The sequence below is a fragment of the Neospora caninum genome, chromosome XII (genome assembly GCF_000208865.1).
Source record: "Neospora caninum Liverpool complete genome, chromosome XII".
NCBI lineage: Eukaryota > Apicomplexa > Conoidasida > Eucoccidiorida > Sarcocystidae > Neospora > Neospora caninum.
This window is the reverse complement of record NC_018398.1, coordinates 5,742,563-5,754,468: the sequence shown is the minus strand read 5'-3', so window position 1 is coordinate 5,754,468 and position 11,906 is coordinate 5,742,563. Positions and strand designations below refer to the sequence as shown.

The 11,906-nt window shown below is 53.8% G+C and overlaps 4 protein-coding genes across 4 annotated transcripts; all 4 read left to right on the top strand.

The window, feature by feature from the left end:
- Window positions 1–1,620: 1,620 nt before the first annotated feature.
- NCLIV_067720 (uncharacterized protein) lies at window positions 1,621–2,697 on the top strand (the record flags this gene model as incomplete). The annotated part of the gene is made up of 1 exon (XM_003886323.1): window positions 1,621–2,697. The coding sequence occupies one exon, from the start codon at window positions 1,621–1,623 to the stop codon at window positions 2,695–2,697; it is 1,077 nt and encodes a 358-aa protein (XP_003886372.1).
- A 1,622-nt stretch (window positions 2,698–4,319) lies between these two features.
- Window positions 4,320–5,411, top strand: NCLIV_067710 (uncharacterized protein; the record flags this gene model as incomplete). The annotated part of the gene is made up of 1 exon (XM_003886322.1): window positions 4,320–5,411. The coding sequence occupies one exon, from the start codon at window positions 4,320–4,322 to the stop codon at window positions 5,409–5,411; it is 1,092 nt and encodes a 363-aa protein (XP_003886371.1).
- Window positions 5,412–7,193: 1,782 nt separating this feature from the next.
- On the top strand, window positions 7,194–8,279 carry NCLIV_067700 (uncharacterized protein; the record flags this gene model as incomplete). The annotated part of the gene is made up of 1 exon (XM_003886321.1): window positions 7,194–8,279. One exon carries the CDS (start codon window positions 7,194–7,196, stop codon window positions 8,277–8,279), a length of 1,086 nt encoding a protein of 361 aa, XP_003886370.1.
- Window positions 8,280–9,979: 1,700 nt separating this feature from the next.
- Window positions 9,980–11,065, top strand: NCLIV_067690 (uncharacterized protein; the record flags this gene model as incomplete). Its single annotated transcript, XM_003886320.1, has 1 exon — window positions 9,980–11,065. The coding sequence occupies one exon, from the start codon at window positions 9,980–9,982 to the stop codon at window positions 11,063–11,065; it is 1,086 nt and encodes a 361-aa protein (XP_003886369.1).
- Window positions 11,066–11,906: the final 841 nt, after the last annotated feature.

Below are 11,906 nucleotides of genomic sequence, written 5' to 3'. Positions count from 1 at the left end.
TTTCGGCTGGGAGAATCTGTTGTCGTTTCGGTGTTCGTTGGCAGCAGTCGAACCTGATCTTATCCTGACGAAATTTGTTTACGGGGCAGAACCGATGGTGGTTCACTGAGAGCTTTTTTTTTTAAGCTCGTGGATGGAGTTGAAGAGGCGGTGATACCCCGACTCGAATCGGCGAGTCACGGGGCGTCATGCGGTTGCGCGCTCAAGCGTTACACTCTGTGAGCTAACTTTGCAAATGCACCACTAGGTGATGTCGCATCTCACGCCATGGCAGTGGCAGTGTACGACGCCAGTTCCGTGCTGACATGAATTGTCTTCCGTAGACACCCGAGAACATATTCGCATTTTCTGCTAAGAGGATCATTGGGTTCTCCTGATGGAGCTGATCTGTCACTTTCGGCCCTATATCGTTGCTGTTCGATCTACTGTCTGTCTCGGCTCGGAACGAGATGTTATTGACTGTACGAGTCGTAGGCGATGCAGTTGATGTATGGAAGAAGTAGCTATAGGGTGGATGATTTAAATGAATTCCGTGTCCAGGAACGAGAAAACCTTGAGAAGATCAACCGAAGCAAAAGCGAAGACCTCCGGTGAAGGAGTGCGCCTCAATAGTTCCACATTCAACACGCGTTACATTATCAGCAGTATTTGGTGTGCACGCACCGCCGTGGTCACGGTTGCTTCCCGACATGTCCAAGTACCAGTATGGTATCGTGATATGGTGAGGAGGGAGGATTGATGTGATGACGTCATTATCAAGACAGAAATATATGACAGACAGATATACTGTGAGAGTCGCCTACTTCGCCAGGGGAGATTAACGTATTTGTTCACCATTCGATGGGAGGGGGGGAGGGGAATTCTGGTTCGATGGCTTGTCATCAATTCTACAGAGAACATGTCACCCGAGTACCACGTCTTGCATTCCTTCCGGTGATCTTCAACGATTTCGACGGGCTTGGCACAACGTAACAGTCATTGTCGACATCCACTGTTGTCACCTGTGGGTGAAGCATTTGCCGTTGCCTTCCCGCTACAGCCTCTCCGGAGGTCCAGTCGCCAGCAGTCAACCGGTCGGTTCGGGCGGCCTTAGCCAATGGAGACACATCGTCAACGCCGTGTATTTCCACTCCAGCGGTCGAGCAACGCGACGGAACGCCTTGCACATTTAATCCTTTTTCACAGGCCTCCCCCCTTTGTAGCTACACGGCCATCCGTAACTTTTCTCGTTCTTTCGTCATACGTGCTCCACCGCTCCAGTTATTCTTCCTTCATCATTCAGTCTTCTCCTGCAGACCCCCAGGCGCCCACGCATGCGCCCCAGCGAGTCCGCGCCCCAGCGAGCCGCCCGACGCGCCGTCCCGACACATCGCTCAGCCCGCCAGCTCTGACCCGCGTTTGATCCCTATTCAGAGTTGGAGAAGCGACATGCCCTTTTCTTGAGGTTTGCCAAGCATCCGTTTTTGCCTGCTGAAGAAAGAGGCGGAAATTTTCCGACACGACATCTGGAAAACTCAAAAGACACTCCCTCCGTTTCCGCCACGTCGTCAGGAGTGCCTGTAGCGGTCGTTTCCCGTTTGTCTGACACCGCATTGACGGACGATTCCTTCGCCAGCCGCCATGGAAAGGCAGCTGTTTCGCGCCGTGTGTCTGACCCTGCTCCTGGGCACCGTCCTGTCGTGCGTCGCGTCGGAAACAAGTGAACAGAAGCCTGCGGCAAATTTCACAACCACCATCCCGAAAGAGGGACTCGAGAGGGACGTGGAGCAAGTTTTTTACCTCGGACCGTCCAGCACGCTCCAGGTCATCGACGAAACCGGGAAAGCCAAGTATCTGCCGGAACCGAGCATATCCTCGGATGAGTCTTTGGCGGAGTCGTACCCTGCCGCGTATCGATTTGAGAACGGAGCGTGTGATTTCAGCAAGACAGTCGACTTCAAGGCTGCATTTCCTGGGTACACAAAGCCGCTATGGGTCGCTGACGAGAAAGGTTCGAGGGCGAGTGGGGAGGCGTCCTCGGGAGGGCCTGTTCGGTACACATTTACGAATCCGCCTGCGGAGTGTTTGTCTGGGGTTTTGAGTTTTTGTGTGCGGTTCAAGACGGTGCTGGCTGCCGGGTCGGATTCAGCAACTAGTTCATCGACTGCGGGGACAACGGAGGATTCGGAGCCGTCAGGCCCTCCGGGTGAAGCGCCAGGAACTGGCGTGCCGGACACTGAGGGCACAGAGGGGGGAATCCAAGGGCCAGGCACGGTGACACCGGGAGGAGGTGCAGGCCACGATGGACCGGAACCCGAACTTGAAGAAGAGGGGAAGGGTGATGGAGCGACTGGAAAAGTGGACGGTTCTGGTTCGCATTCGGAAGCTTCTTCAACTGGCCACAATGACGCTAGCGCGCAGCAATCTTCGCCTACGCCAGATCCTCATAAAGCAAATCAGAAAACGGAAGAAAGCCTTCCTATGGATCCAGAAAAAGCTGTCTCCTCCGAACCTGGCCAGGATGGCCACGATCTCGAGAGTGGTGATGTTGGAGAACTCCTCGACTCTCGGTTGAGGCGCATCAGTGAGACACCAGTAGTGAACGACGCTTTTTTGACTATTGTGGTGCACTCCGCGGCGCGGGGCTTCACGGGTGTCCTGGAAGCACTGTCAGTTTTGCTGTTCGTCGTGGCATCGACACTGTTGCCAATTTCCTAATTGTGTTTGAGTGGGAGTGTTGTGAGGAAAGAAGAGAAGAGAAAAGGGGGAAAATAGTAGACAGTTCTTGGGCTTTTCATTGATGAAATGACAGATGCAGAAACACAGGCGAATGCCCCTTACTAGTTCCTCCGCTGAATTGTGTGACTGAACTGGATCTTTGCTGTAGTGAGGCGCGTCTCCGGCGGTCGGGTTTGTCAGCGTCTCTATTCCCAGTTTAGCGGAACCAGTGCAGGGAAGGCATATTTAAGCGGAACCTGGATTTGTCGTAGAACTTTATTTGGTCGAAGAGAAACCCACTTCACGCGGCCTGCTCTTTTTTTTACGGTAGGGGTGGGATTAGGACGAGAGCAGGTATCATTGCATTGACGCTCTCTAACGTTTCATGAGAGCCGGTGGCGGCAGCAGGGGGGCAGTACGTCAACACACATCTCTCTCGCGTAACTCCGTTTCCGCACTATTTCACCAGGACGTCGCAAACACACACGAGGGGGGCGCTAGAGGTCACCAGCACCTTCCTGATGTGAACAGTTGAATTAGCCTTTCGTCACGCGGATGACTCGAGCCTTCAATCAATTGCTGTTGTGAAGCGCGTATGCACTGCCTGGGCCCAAACCTCAGCATTCGGCTGCTTCACACGCAGCCACACTGCAGAAGTGCGCTCGACACACACCCACAGTTGACTGCTTGACCAAGAAGCTGAAGACTGGAAGGCAACGGCAAATCCTTCTCCTTCCTTGAGCGTACACGGGGATGCTCTGTTTGTGTTTGTCGATTCGAGGTAATGACAAGCAAAAGGTGGTAGCAGACTTCGACAGCAAACTACCGATTGGGCGCCTCATTTCCGCTCGGTACAAAGTGTGGCAACCGTTCACCTAGTTCTACACTCCAGTCATCGCAGCTCCTTCCGGCTGGTGGTGTTGGCGACACCGCGCCACGTGATGGCTTGTCTCTGTTCTCAACTGGTGATGGCGTCAGTAGGGGACTCCTTTTCCCCTTACTTTTTCCGTTTCTAACAGTGTCATGATGGGGCAAGTCATCAAATGAGGCTCTGCGCACTGCGCCCTCGCTGGAGGTCCACCCTCCACATGCCGCTCGCTGAGTTTGCAAGGCAGTTGCGACAGCCGTCGCGGTCCAAACGCCGGCACGTTTCTCAGACGCCAATGGGCACGGCGACTGGGAAAAGGGTGTCCATCTGATTAGCCCTTCCAAACGCCTCTGTCTGGTTGAAAGCAAATCTGGAAGGCTTTCTTCCGAAATATTTCTTCACTAAGCACAACACACTTGAACTGAATTTGCCCCGTTTCAGCCGGCCCCAGCCCCAGCAACCCTCCGCCCAAAGAATGCTGCGCTCGAGTCCGCGCCTCACGAGCGACCCGGCTCTTCGTCCCATTTTCCCGCCCGCCATCCCTCGCCTGCTCTTTCGTCACACCTGGAGAGGCGACATGCTCATTTTTGAGGATGCCAAGCCTCCGTTATTCGAATGTTCAACAGAGAGTCCAACATATTTCCGTGGCAACTGCTGAAAGAACTTCACACTGACTTTTTCCCTCAACATCTAGGGGGGAGTGTCAGTAATTTGGTGGTGTCTAAGACCCTGCTCCTTCCGATCCGAAGTCACCATGGAAAGGCAGCTGTTTCGCGCCGTGTGTCTGCCCCTGCTCCTGGGCACCGTCCTGTCGTGCGTCGCGTCGGAAACAAGTGAACAGAAGCCTGCGGCAAATTTCACAACCACCATCCCGAAAGAGGGACTCGAGAGGGACGTGGAGCAAGTCTTTTACCTCGGACCGTCCAGCACGCTCCAGGTCATCGACGAAACCGGGAAAGCCAAGTATCTGCCAGAACCGAGCACATCCTCGGATGCGTCTTTGGCGGAGTCGTACCCTGCCGCGTATCAATTTGAGAACGGAGCGTGTGATTTCAGCAAGACAGTCGACTTCAAGGCTGCATTTCCTGGGTACACAAAGCCGCTATGGGTCGCTGACGAGAAAGGTTCGGGGGCGAGTGGGGAGGCGTCCTCGGGAGGGCCTGTTCGGTACACATTTACGAATCCGCCTGCAGAGTGTTTGTCTGGGGTTTTGAGTTTTTGTGTGCGGTTCAAGACGGTGCTGGCTGCCGGGTCGGATTCAGCAACTAGTTCATCGACTGCGGGGACAACTGAGAATTCGGATTTGTCAACCCAACCGGGTGACACCGGAGAGGGTGAAGAGGAAGGTGAAGGGGACAACAAACCTACTCAACCCAATGGAGGTGTTTCGCCCCCTAAACCAGGGGCGGGCGGGACGAATGTCGTTCCGGAGAATGGAGTTAGCGGCGGGAAAGGTCCTCCATCAGCCGCGGAAATTCCGGATCAAGGTGTCAGTTCCAATGGGGGGATTGAAGGAGACCGTTTACCGGAGAAAATCGGGTCTCCAGAACACACCTCAGACACGCAAGTTGTTGACACGAACCTACCAGCATCAATTACTTTCTCCACATCTACAGAGAAGTCGGCAGAAACCACGTTGTCCGCAACCGAAAACGGCCATGAAGTCCAGAGTGGCGACGCAGAAGACAACCGCGCTCCTTCGAGACGGTTGGGTGACACGCCTGCAGTGAAAGAGGCGTACTTGACTGTTGTGGTGCACTCCGCAGCTTGGGGCTCTGCAGGTGGAATGGGCGCAGCGCTGGGTCTTCTCCTCACTGCCGTAGCCGCGGGATTGCATTTTTTGTAGATGTGACCGAGTGAGACCGCGAATGCGTGAGGGGAGTATGCAGGTGGGGCAAATGCTAGGCGCTGTGACTGTCACATGAAGGATAAGGGAAATAAAATGATCCATAGTGACTGCGAAGGATAATGAGGGACTAGATGGAACTTTCTCTCCGCGAGCAATGACATTTCGGCTGGGAGAATCTGTTGTCGTTTCGGTGTTCGTTGGCAGCAATCGAACCTGATCTTATCCTGACGAAATTTGTTTACGGGGCAGAACCGATGGTGGTTCACTGAGAGCTTTTTTTTTAAGCTCGTGGATGGAGTTGAAGAAGCGGTGATACCCCGACTCGAATCGGCGAGTCACGGGGCGTCATGCGGTTGCGCGCTCAAGCGTTACACTCTGTGAGCTAACTTTGCAAATGCACCACTAGGTGATGTCGCATCTCACGCCATGGCAGTGGCAGTGTACGACGCCAGTTCCGTGCTGACATGAATTGTCTTCCGTAGACACCCGAGAACATATTCGCATTTTCTGCTAAGAGGATCATTGGGTTCTCCTGATGGAGCTGATCTGTCACTTTCGGCCCTATATCGTTGCTTTTCGATCTACTGTCTGTCTCGGCTCGGAACGAGATGTTATTGACTGTACGAGTCGTAGGCGATGCAGTTGATGTATGGAAGAAGTAGCTATGGAGTGGATGATTTAAATGAATTCCGTGTCCAGGAACGAGAAAACCTTGAGAAGATCAACCGAAGCAAAAGCGAAGACCTCCGGTGAAGGAGTGCGCCTCAATAGTTCCACATTCAACACGCGTTACATTATCAGCAGTATTTGGTGTGCACGCACCGCCGTGGTCACGGTTGCTTCCCGACATGTCCAAGTACCAGTATGGTATCGTGATATGGTGAGGAGGGAGGATTGATGTGATGACGTCATTATCAAGACAGAAAGATATAACAGACAGATATACTGTGAGAGTCGCCTACTTCGCCAGGGGAGATTAACGTATTTGTTCACCATTCGATGGGAGGGGGGGAGGGGAATTCTGGTTCGATGGCTTGTCATCAATTCTACAGAGAACATGTCACCCGAGTACCACGTCTTGCATTCCTTCCGGTGATCTTCAACGATTTCGACGGGCTTGGCACAACGTAACAGTCATTGTCGACATCCACTGTTGTCACCTGTGGGTGAAGCATTTGCCGTTGCCTTCCCGCTACAGCCTCTCCGGAGGTCCAGTCGCCAGCAGTCAACCGGTCGGTTCGGGCGGCCTTAGCCAATGGAGACACATCGTCAACGCCGTGTTTTTCCTCTCCAGGGGTCGAGCAACGCGACGGAACGCCTTGCACATCTAATCCTTTTTCACAAGGCTCCCCCCTTTGTAGCTACACGGCCATCCGTAACTTTTCTCGTTCTTTCGTCATACGTGCTCCACCGCTCCAGTTATTCTTCTTTCATCATTCAGTCTTCTCCTGCAGACCCCCAGGCGCCCACGCATGCGCCCCAGCGAGTCCGCGCCCCAGCGAGCCGCCCGACGCGCCGTCCCGACACATCGCTCAGCCCGCCAGCTCTGACCCGCGTTTGATCCCTATTCAGAGTTGGAGAAGCGACATGCCCTTTTCTTGAGGTTTGCCAAGCATCCGTTTTTGCCTGCTGAAGAAAGAGGCGGAAATTTTCCGACACGACATCTGGAAAACTCAAAAGACACTCCCTCCGTTTCCGCCACGTCGTCAGGAGTGCCTGTAGCGGTCGTTTCCTGTTTGTCTGACACCGCATTGACGGACGATTCCTTCGCCAGCCGCCATGGAAAGGCAGCTGTTTCGCGCCGTGTGTCTGACCCTGCTCCTGGGCACCGTCCTGTCGTGCGTCGCGTCGGAAACAAGTGAACAGAAGCCTGCGGCAAATTTCACAACCACCATCCCGAAAGAGGGACTCGAGAGGGACGTGGAGCAAGTTTTTTACCTCGGACCGTCCAGCACGCTCCAGGTCATCGACGAAACCGGGAAAGCCAAGTATCTGCCGGAACCGAGCACATCCTCGGATGAGTCTTTGGCGGAGTCGTACCCTGCCGCGTATCGATTTGAGAACGGAGCGTGTGATTTCAGCAAGACAGTCGACTTCAAGGCTGCATTTCCTGGGTACACAAAGCCGCTATGGGTCGCTGACGAGAAAGGTTCGGGGGCGAGTGGGGAGGCGTCCTCGGGAGGGCCTGTTCGGTACACATTTACGAATCCGCCTGCAGAGTGTTTGTCTGGGGTTTTGAGTTTTTGTGTGCGGTTCAAGACGGTGCTGGCTGCCGGGTCGGATTCAGCAACTAGTTCATCGACTGCGGTGACTTCCGCTGGGGATTCCGACTCACAGCTCCCCGACGACGATCAGAATAATGATGAACCTCCTGCAAAGGCGGAGCCTGACAAAACGCCCAACGGTGACAGTTCGTCTGGAGGAGATTCGTCCATTTCTCCGGAGGCCCCTACTCAGCCGGCACCTTCTGTTGGAGGGGGGCAGAAAGATGAAGGAAAGACGCCAACCGGTGTTCCGTCCCCTGGGGATCTCGTCGTTGTCCCCACTCGGACAGGGATTCGAGCCGAAACACCGAAGCTGACTGCTCTTGACTCAAGCCCAATTCTAAACGGGCCTTCTCTCCCCGGATCGACGGAGAAGTTGACCGAAAACACGTTGTCCGCAACCGAAGACGGCCACGAAGTCCAGAGTGGCAACGCAGAAGACAACCGCGCTCCATTGAGACGGTTGGCTGACACGCCTGCAGTGAAAGAGGCGTACTTGACTGTTGTGGTGCACTCCGCAGCTTGGGGCTCTGCAAGCGGAATGGGTGCAGTGTTCGGTCTTTTTCTCACTGCGGTAACCGCTTTATTGCATTTTTCTTAATCGCACTTGGAGTGTGAACATGTGCTCAAGAGAGCAATGTTGTAATAGTGAAGATGGCTTGGCGATGTGGCAGTGTCAACCAGAAGGTTGGAAACATCATGGAAAAACAGAGTTGGTGCATGTCTGGAAAGAGAGAGTGACTGAGAGTTCTAACTCAGGGGAACCTCATTTCAGCATGCTTACTGTGTTGTTTTCTGCCTGATTTTTTTTGGAACGTGACCGGAGGGAACATGTGTATGTGGCCGAATTGTTTGTGTTGCATGGAGCCCCTTTTGATGGTCGTGCGGATTTTGCAATTCACCGAAAAAACTGAGGTGGTGGCACGCGGACACGATTCGAGGACTGATAGAATCTCGTGCAGTTGAGTACTCAACCGCCGCTCCCTGTAGCTCTGCTTGCAGGTTCATCTCCTGCCCATGTCGTCACCTTGCGCGACGGTAGTGGAGGTGTAGGACGCCAGTTCCGTGCTGGCGTGAATTACCATCGCTAGACACTCCCTACCAGAGCGACATTTTCCACGTACCGGATCACTGGTGCTGTTTCGTGAAGCGGAGACGGCAACTGTACGATACAGTTGCAGACCTCTCTCGCCTCATTCACGGAACGTTGGTGGGTCACCGTGACACTAATCACCAACTATCTGTAGAGTGGACGTTCGACGAGGAAGCCTCGTCAGAATCAGGAAACCCAGGCAACCTTCAGCGAAAGAATCGGAAAATTCTGGTAGTGCAAGAGCGTCTCTCTCTACCCACAGTCAACACATGCTACCAGAAAAACGGTATGTGAGGTGCATATACCCCAGTTGCCTTGGATGCTCCCCGGCGTGTCACCTCACCATTATGATAAAATGGTAGGGTGAGCACGCACAGTGTAGGCGACGAGAACCATAACAAGGTAGGAAATCATGCAGCCAAGGAGAAACGTGAGCAATGCAGGAACCGTCTCCAGCGTTTAACATGTGTGTCGACGTTCCGATGTGGACGGTGAGACTTTTTGTTGTGAGTCTCCTGCTCAATCCTACCCGCCATGTCACACGCCGATCGCCTGCCGTGCAGTCTCTCTGCTTATCGTTCGCGATGGCGACAGTCTTTGCGTGAGTTAGCTTTCAATTTCGAGATCTACTGGGGTGACGGTTTCATGATGAAATTGTGAGTACCTTCCCTGATGCGCTCTCTTCTAGGGTCCAATCGGCAGCTATCGGCTGCTGGCGTCTTCTATCCCGTGCAGTTCCTGATAAGAGGACGCACAAAGGGACGGAGGGCGGCACACAACGAATCCCCTTCTGCTCTTTCCATCGTGAGGAAGAGTCATGCCAACATCCACTCATATTCTTTTGCCTACACAGACACACGCTGACCTCGTTCTGTCCTGTCTGTTCATGTCCATCCCCCAGCTAGCGCATGCCTGGGCTCGAGTCCGCGCCCAGCGACTACGTGTCGCTGCGTCTCGGCCGTTTCCGCGCGCCTACTTCGACCCTCGCCCCGTGTTCACCACAGCTGGACGAAGTGACACGCACAGTTTTTGAGGTCTCTCAAGCCTCCCTTCCTGCATGCAGAATAGAGCCGAGCATATATCCGATACATCCTAAAAAATACGCCACGAGTTGTTTCCCTTTCCCCCCGCGGGATATCCACGGGAGGATCTGAGCTTTTAGCTGTTGTGTCAGGCCATTTTCGTTAAAAGATTTCCATGCAGTCACCATGGAAAGGCAAATGTTTCGAGCAGTGAGGCTGACCCTGCTCATGGGCACCGTCCTGTCGTGCATGGCGCCAGAATCAAGTGAGCAAACGACTGAGGCAGATTTCACAACCACCATCCCGACAGAAGGACTCGAGAGGGACGTGGAGCAAGTCTTTTACCTCGGACCTTCCGCCACGCTCCAGGTCATCGACGAAACCGGGAAAGCCAAGTATCTGCCGGAACCCAGCCAAAGTGATGATGAGGCATCGTCGGGCCCGTACACTGCTGCATATCGATTCGGGAACGGAGCGTGTGATTTCAGCAAGACAGTGGAATTCAAGGCTGCATTTCCGGGCCACACAAAACCACTATGGGTTCCTGATGGGATAGGCTCGGGCGCGAGTGAGGAGCCATCCTCGGGAGTGCCTGTGCGGTACACGTTTACGAATCCTCCGGCAGAGTATTTGGGTGGGGGTGTGAGTTTTTGCGTGCGGTTCAAGACGGTGCTGGCTGCAGGGTTGGGCTCAGAAACCGGCACGTCGACGGCTTCGACTTCCAGCCCATCTGTATCGGAAAACTCTGATGCGTCCCCCGGCCCAAATATGCCGAGTGAGCCGCAGGACCAGGAGAGTGGAAATCTCCCGGACAAACATCCTGAGGTCGACTTGGAGTTGGGCCCCCCGGTGCACGGCGGGGCCCACGAATCTATACTTCAACCAGATCTGACCAATGAACATAAGGATGGAGTCACTGATCCACCACCTGTGACCTTTCATAGCTCCCGCAGTACCACAGACACTACGACCTCACAGCCTGCAACATCTGCCCATCATAGAAAGCAGACCCTGCAAGCATCCTCTGTTCTCTCTGAATCTAGGGAGAACTCTACAGAGAAAACGCTGCCCGCAACCGAAGACGGCCATGAAGTCCAGAGTGGTGACGGAGACCACAACGGCGCTCCACCGAGGCGGCTCGATGAGGCGTCTGCAGTGAAAGAGGCGTACTTGACTGTTGTGGTGCACTCCGCCGCGTGGAGCCTTGCGGGTGGAATGGGTGCTGTTTCAAGTCTTTCCATTGTGGCAAGCGCGCTTTTGCAGATTTCGTAGATGTGTCTGTATGGAAGTGTATTCAGGAGGGGGGTATGGGAGTAGGGAGAGGCGTTTTGCTCCAAAATAGGAAGGGAAAGTCTGGAATCACAGTAAAATTTCCAAAATGGAGGCAAGGCTGAATGAGCGAATGTATGGCGCCTTCTGCGGGCAATTACATTTCTGTTGGCATACCCTGTTATTGCCTTCGTGCTGCTGATGGCAGATTGCGACCCCGGTCCTAGGTTGGGAGAGCATGCTTTTGGGGCGAAACCACTGGTGTTTGAGGGAGCACCTATTGACACTTGTATTTTCTGCATCTCAATAAACCGCGTGCGAGGCTGTGGTACACCGACCCGAATCGAGGGCTAATGAGACCTCGTCTGGTTGAGTGCTCAAGCGCCACAGCCTCTAGCCAACTCTGCAGGTGTGTCACTTGCTCATGTGCTAAACTGTTATAATACAGCCTATAAAAGGCAAAATTAACTGAAATACAAAGAATCGGTTTAAGGTTTCCTCATCTCGTACCATGATAGTGGCATTGTACGGGCTATTCGCGTGCGGGCGTAAACTACTATCCCTAGACTTCACACATAGCGGCTTTCCGCCAAGAAAATCTCTGAAGACTATTGCGGTAGCTGAACCGTCAACGGAACTATGGAGCTGCTACTCGATCCACTGTCTATATTCCCTCGCATGGGCTATGATAGGGACTCCTTGATCGCTCTAGGCGGATGCTGGACAGTTGTAGTATGGGGCAAGTCGCGCCAGGAGGGAGGATCGAAGAGAAATCCTTGCTACACACGAGAGAACGCCGGCATTTTCGATCGTAGCAAAACCCGCACTGCGGTTGCAGAAGCAC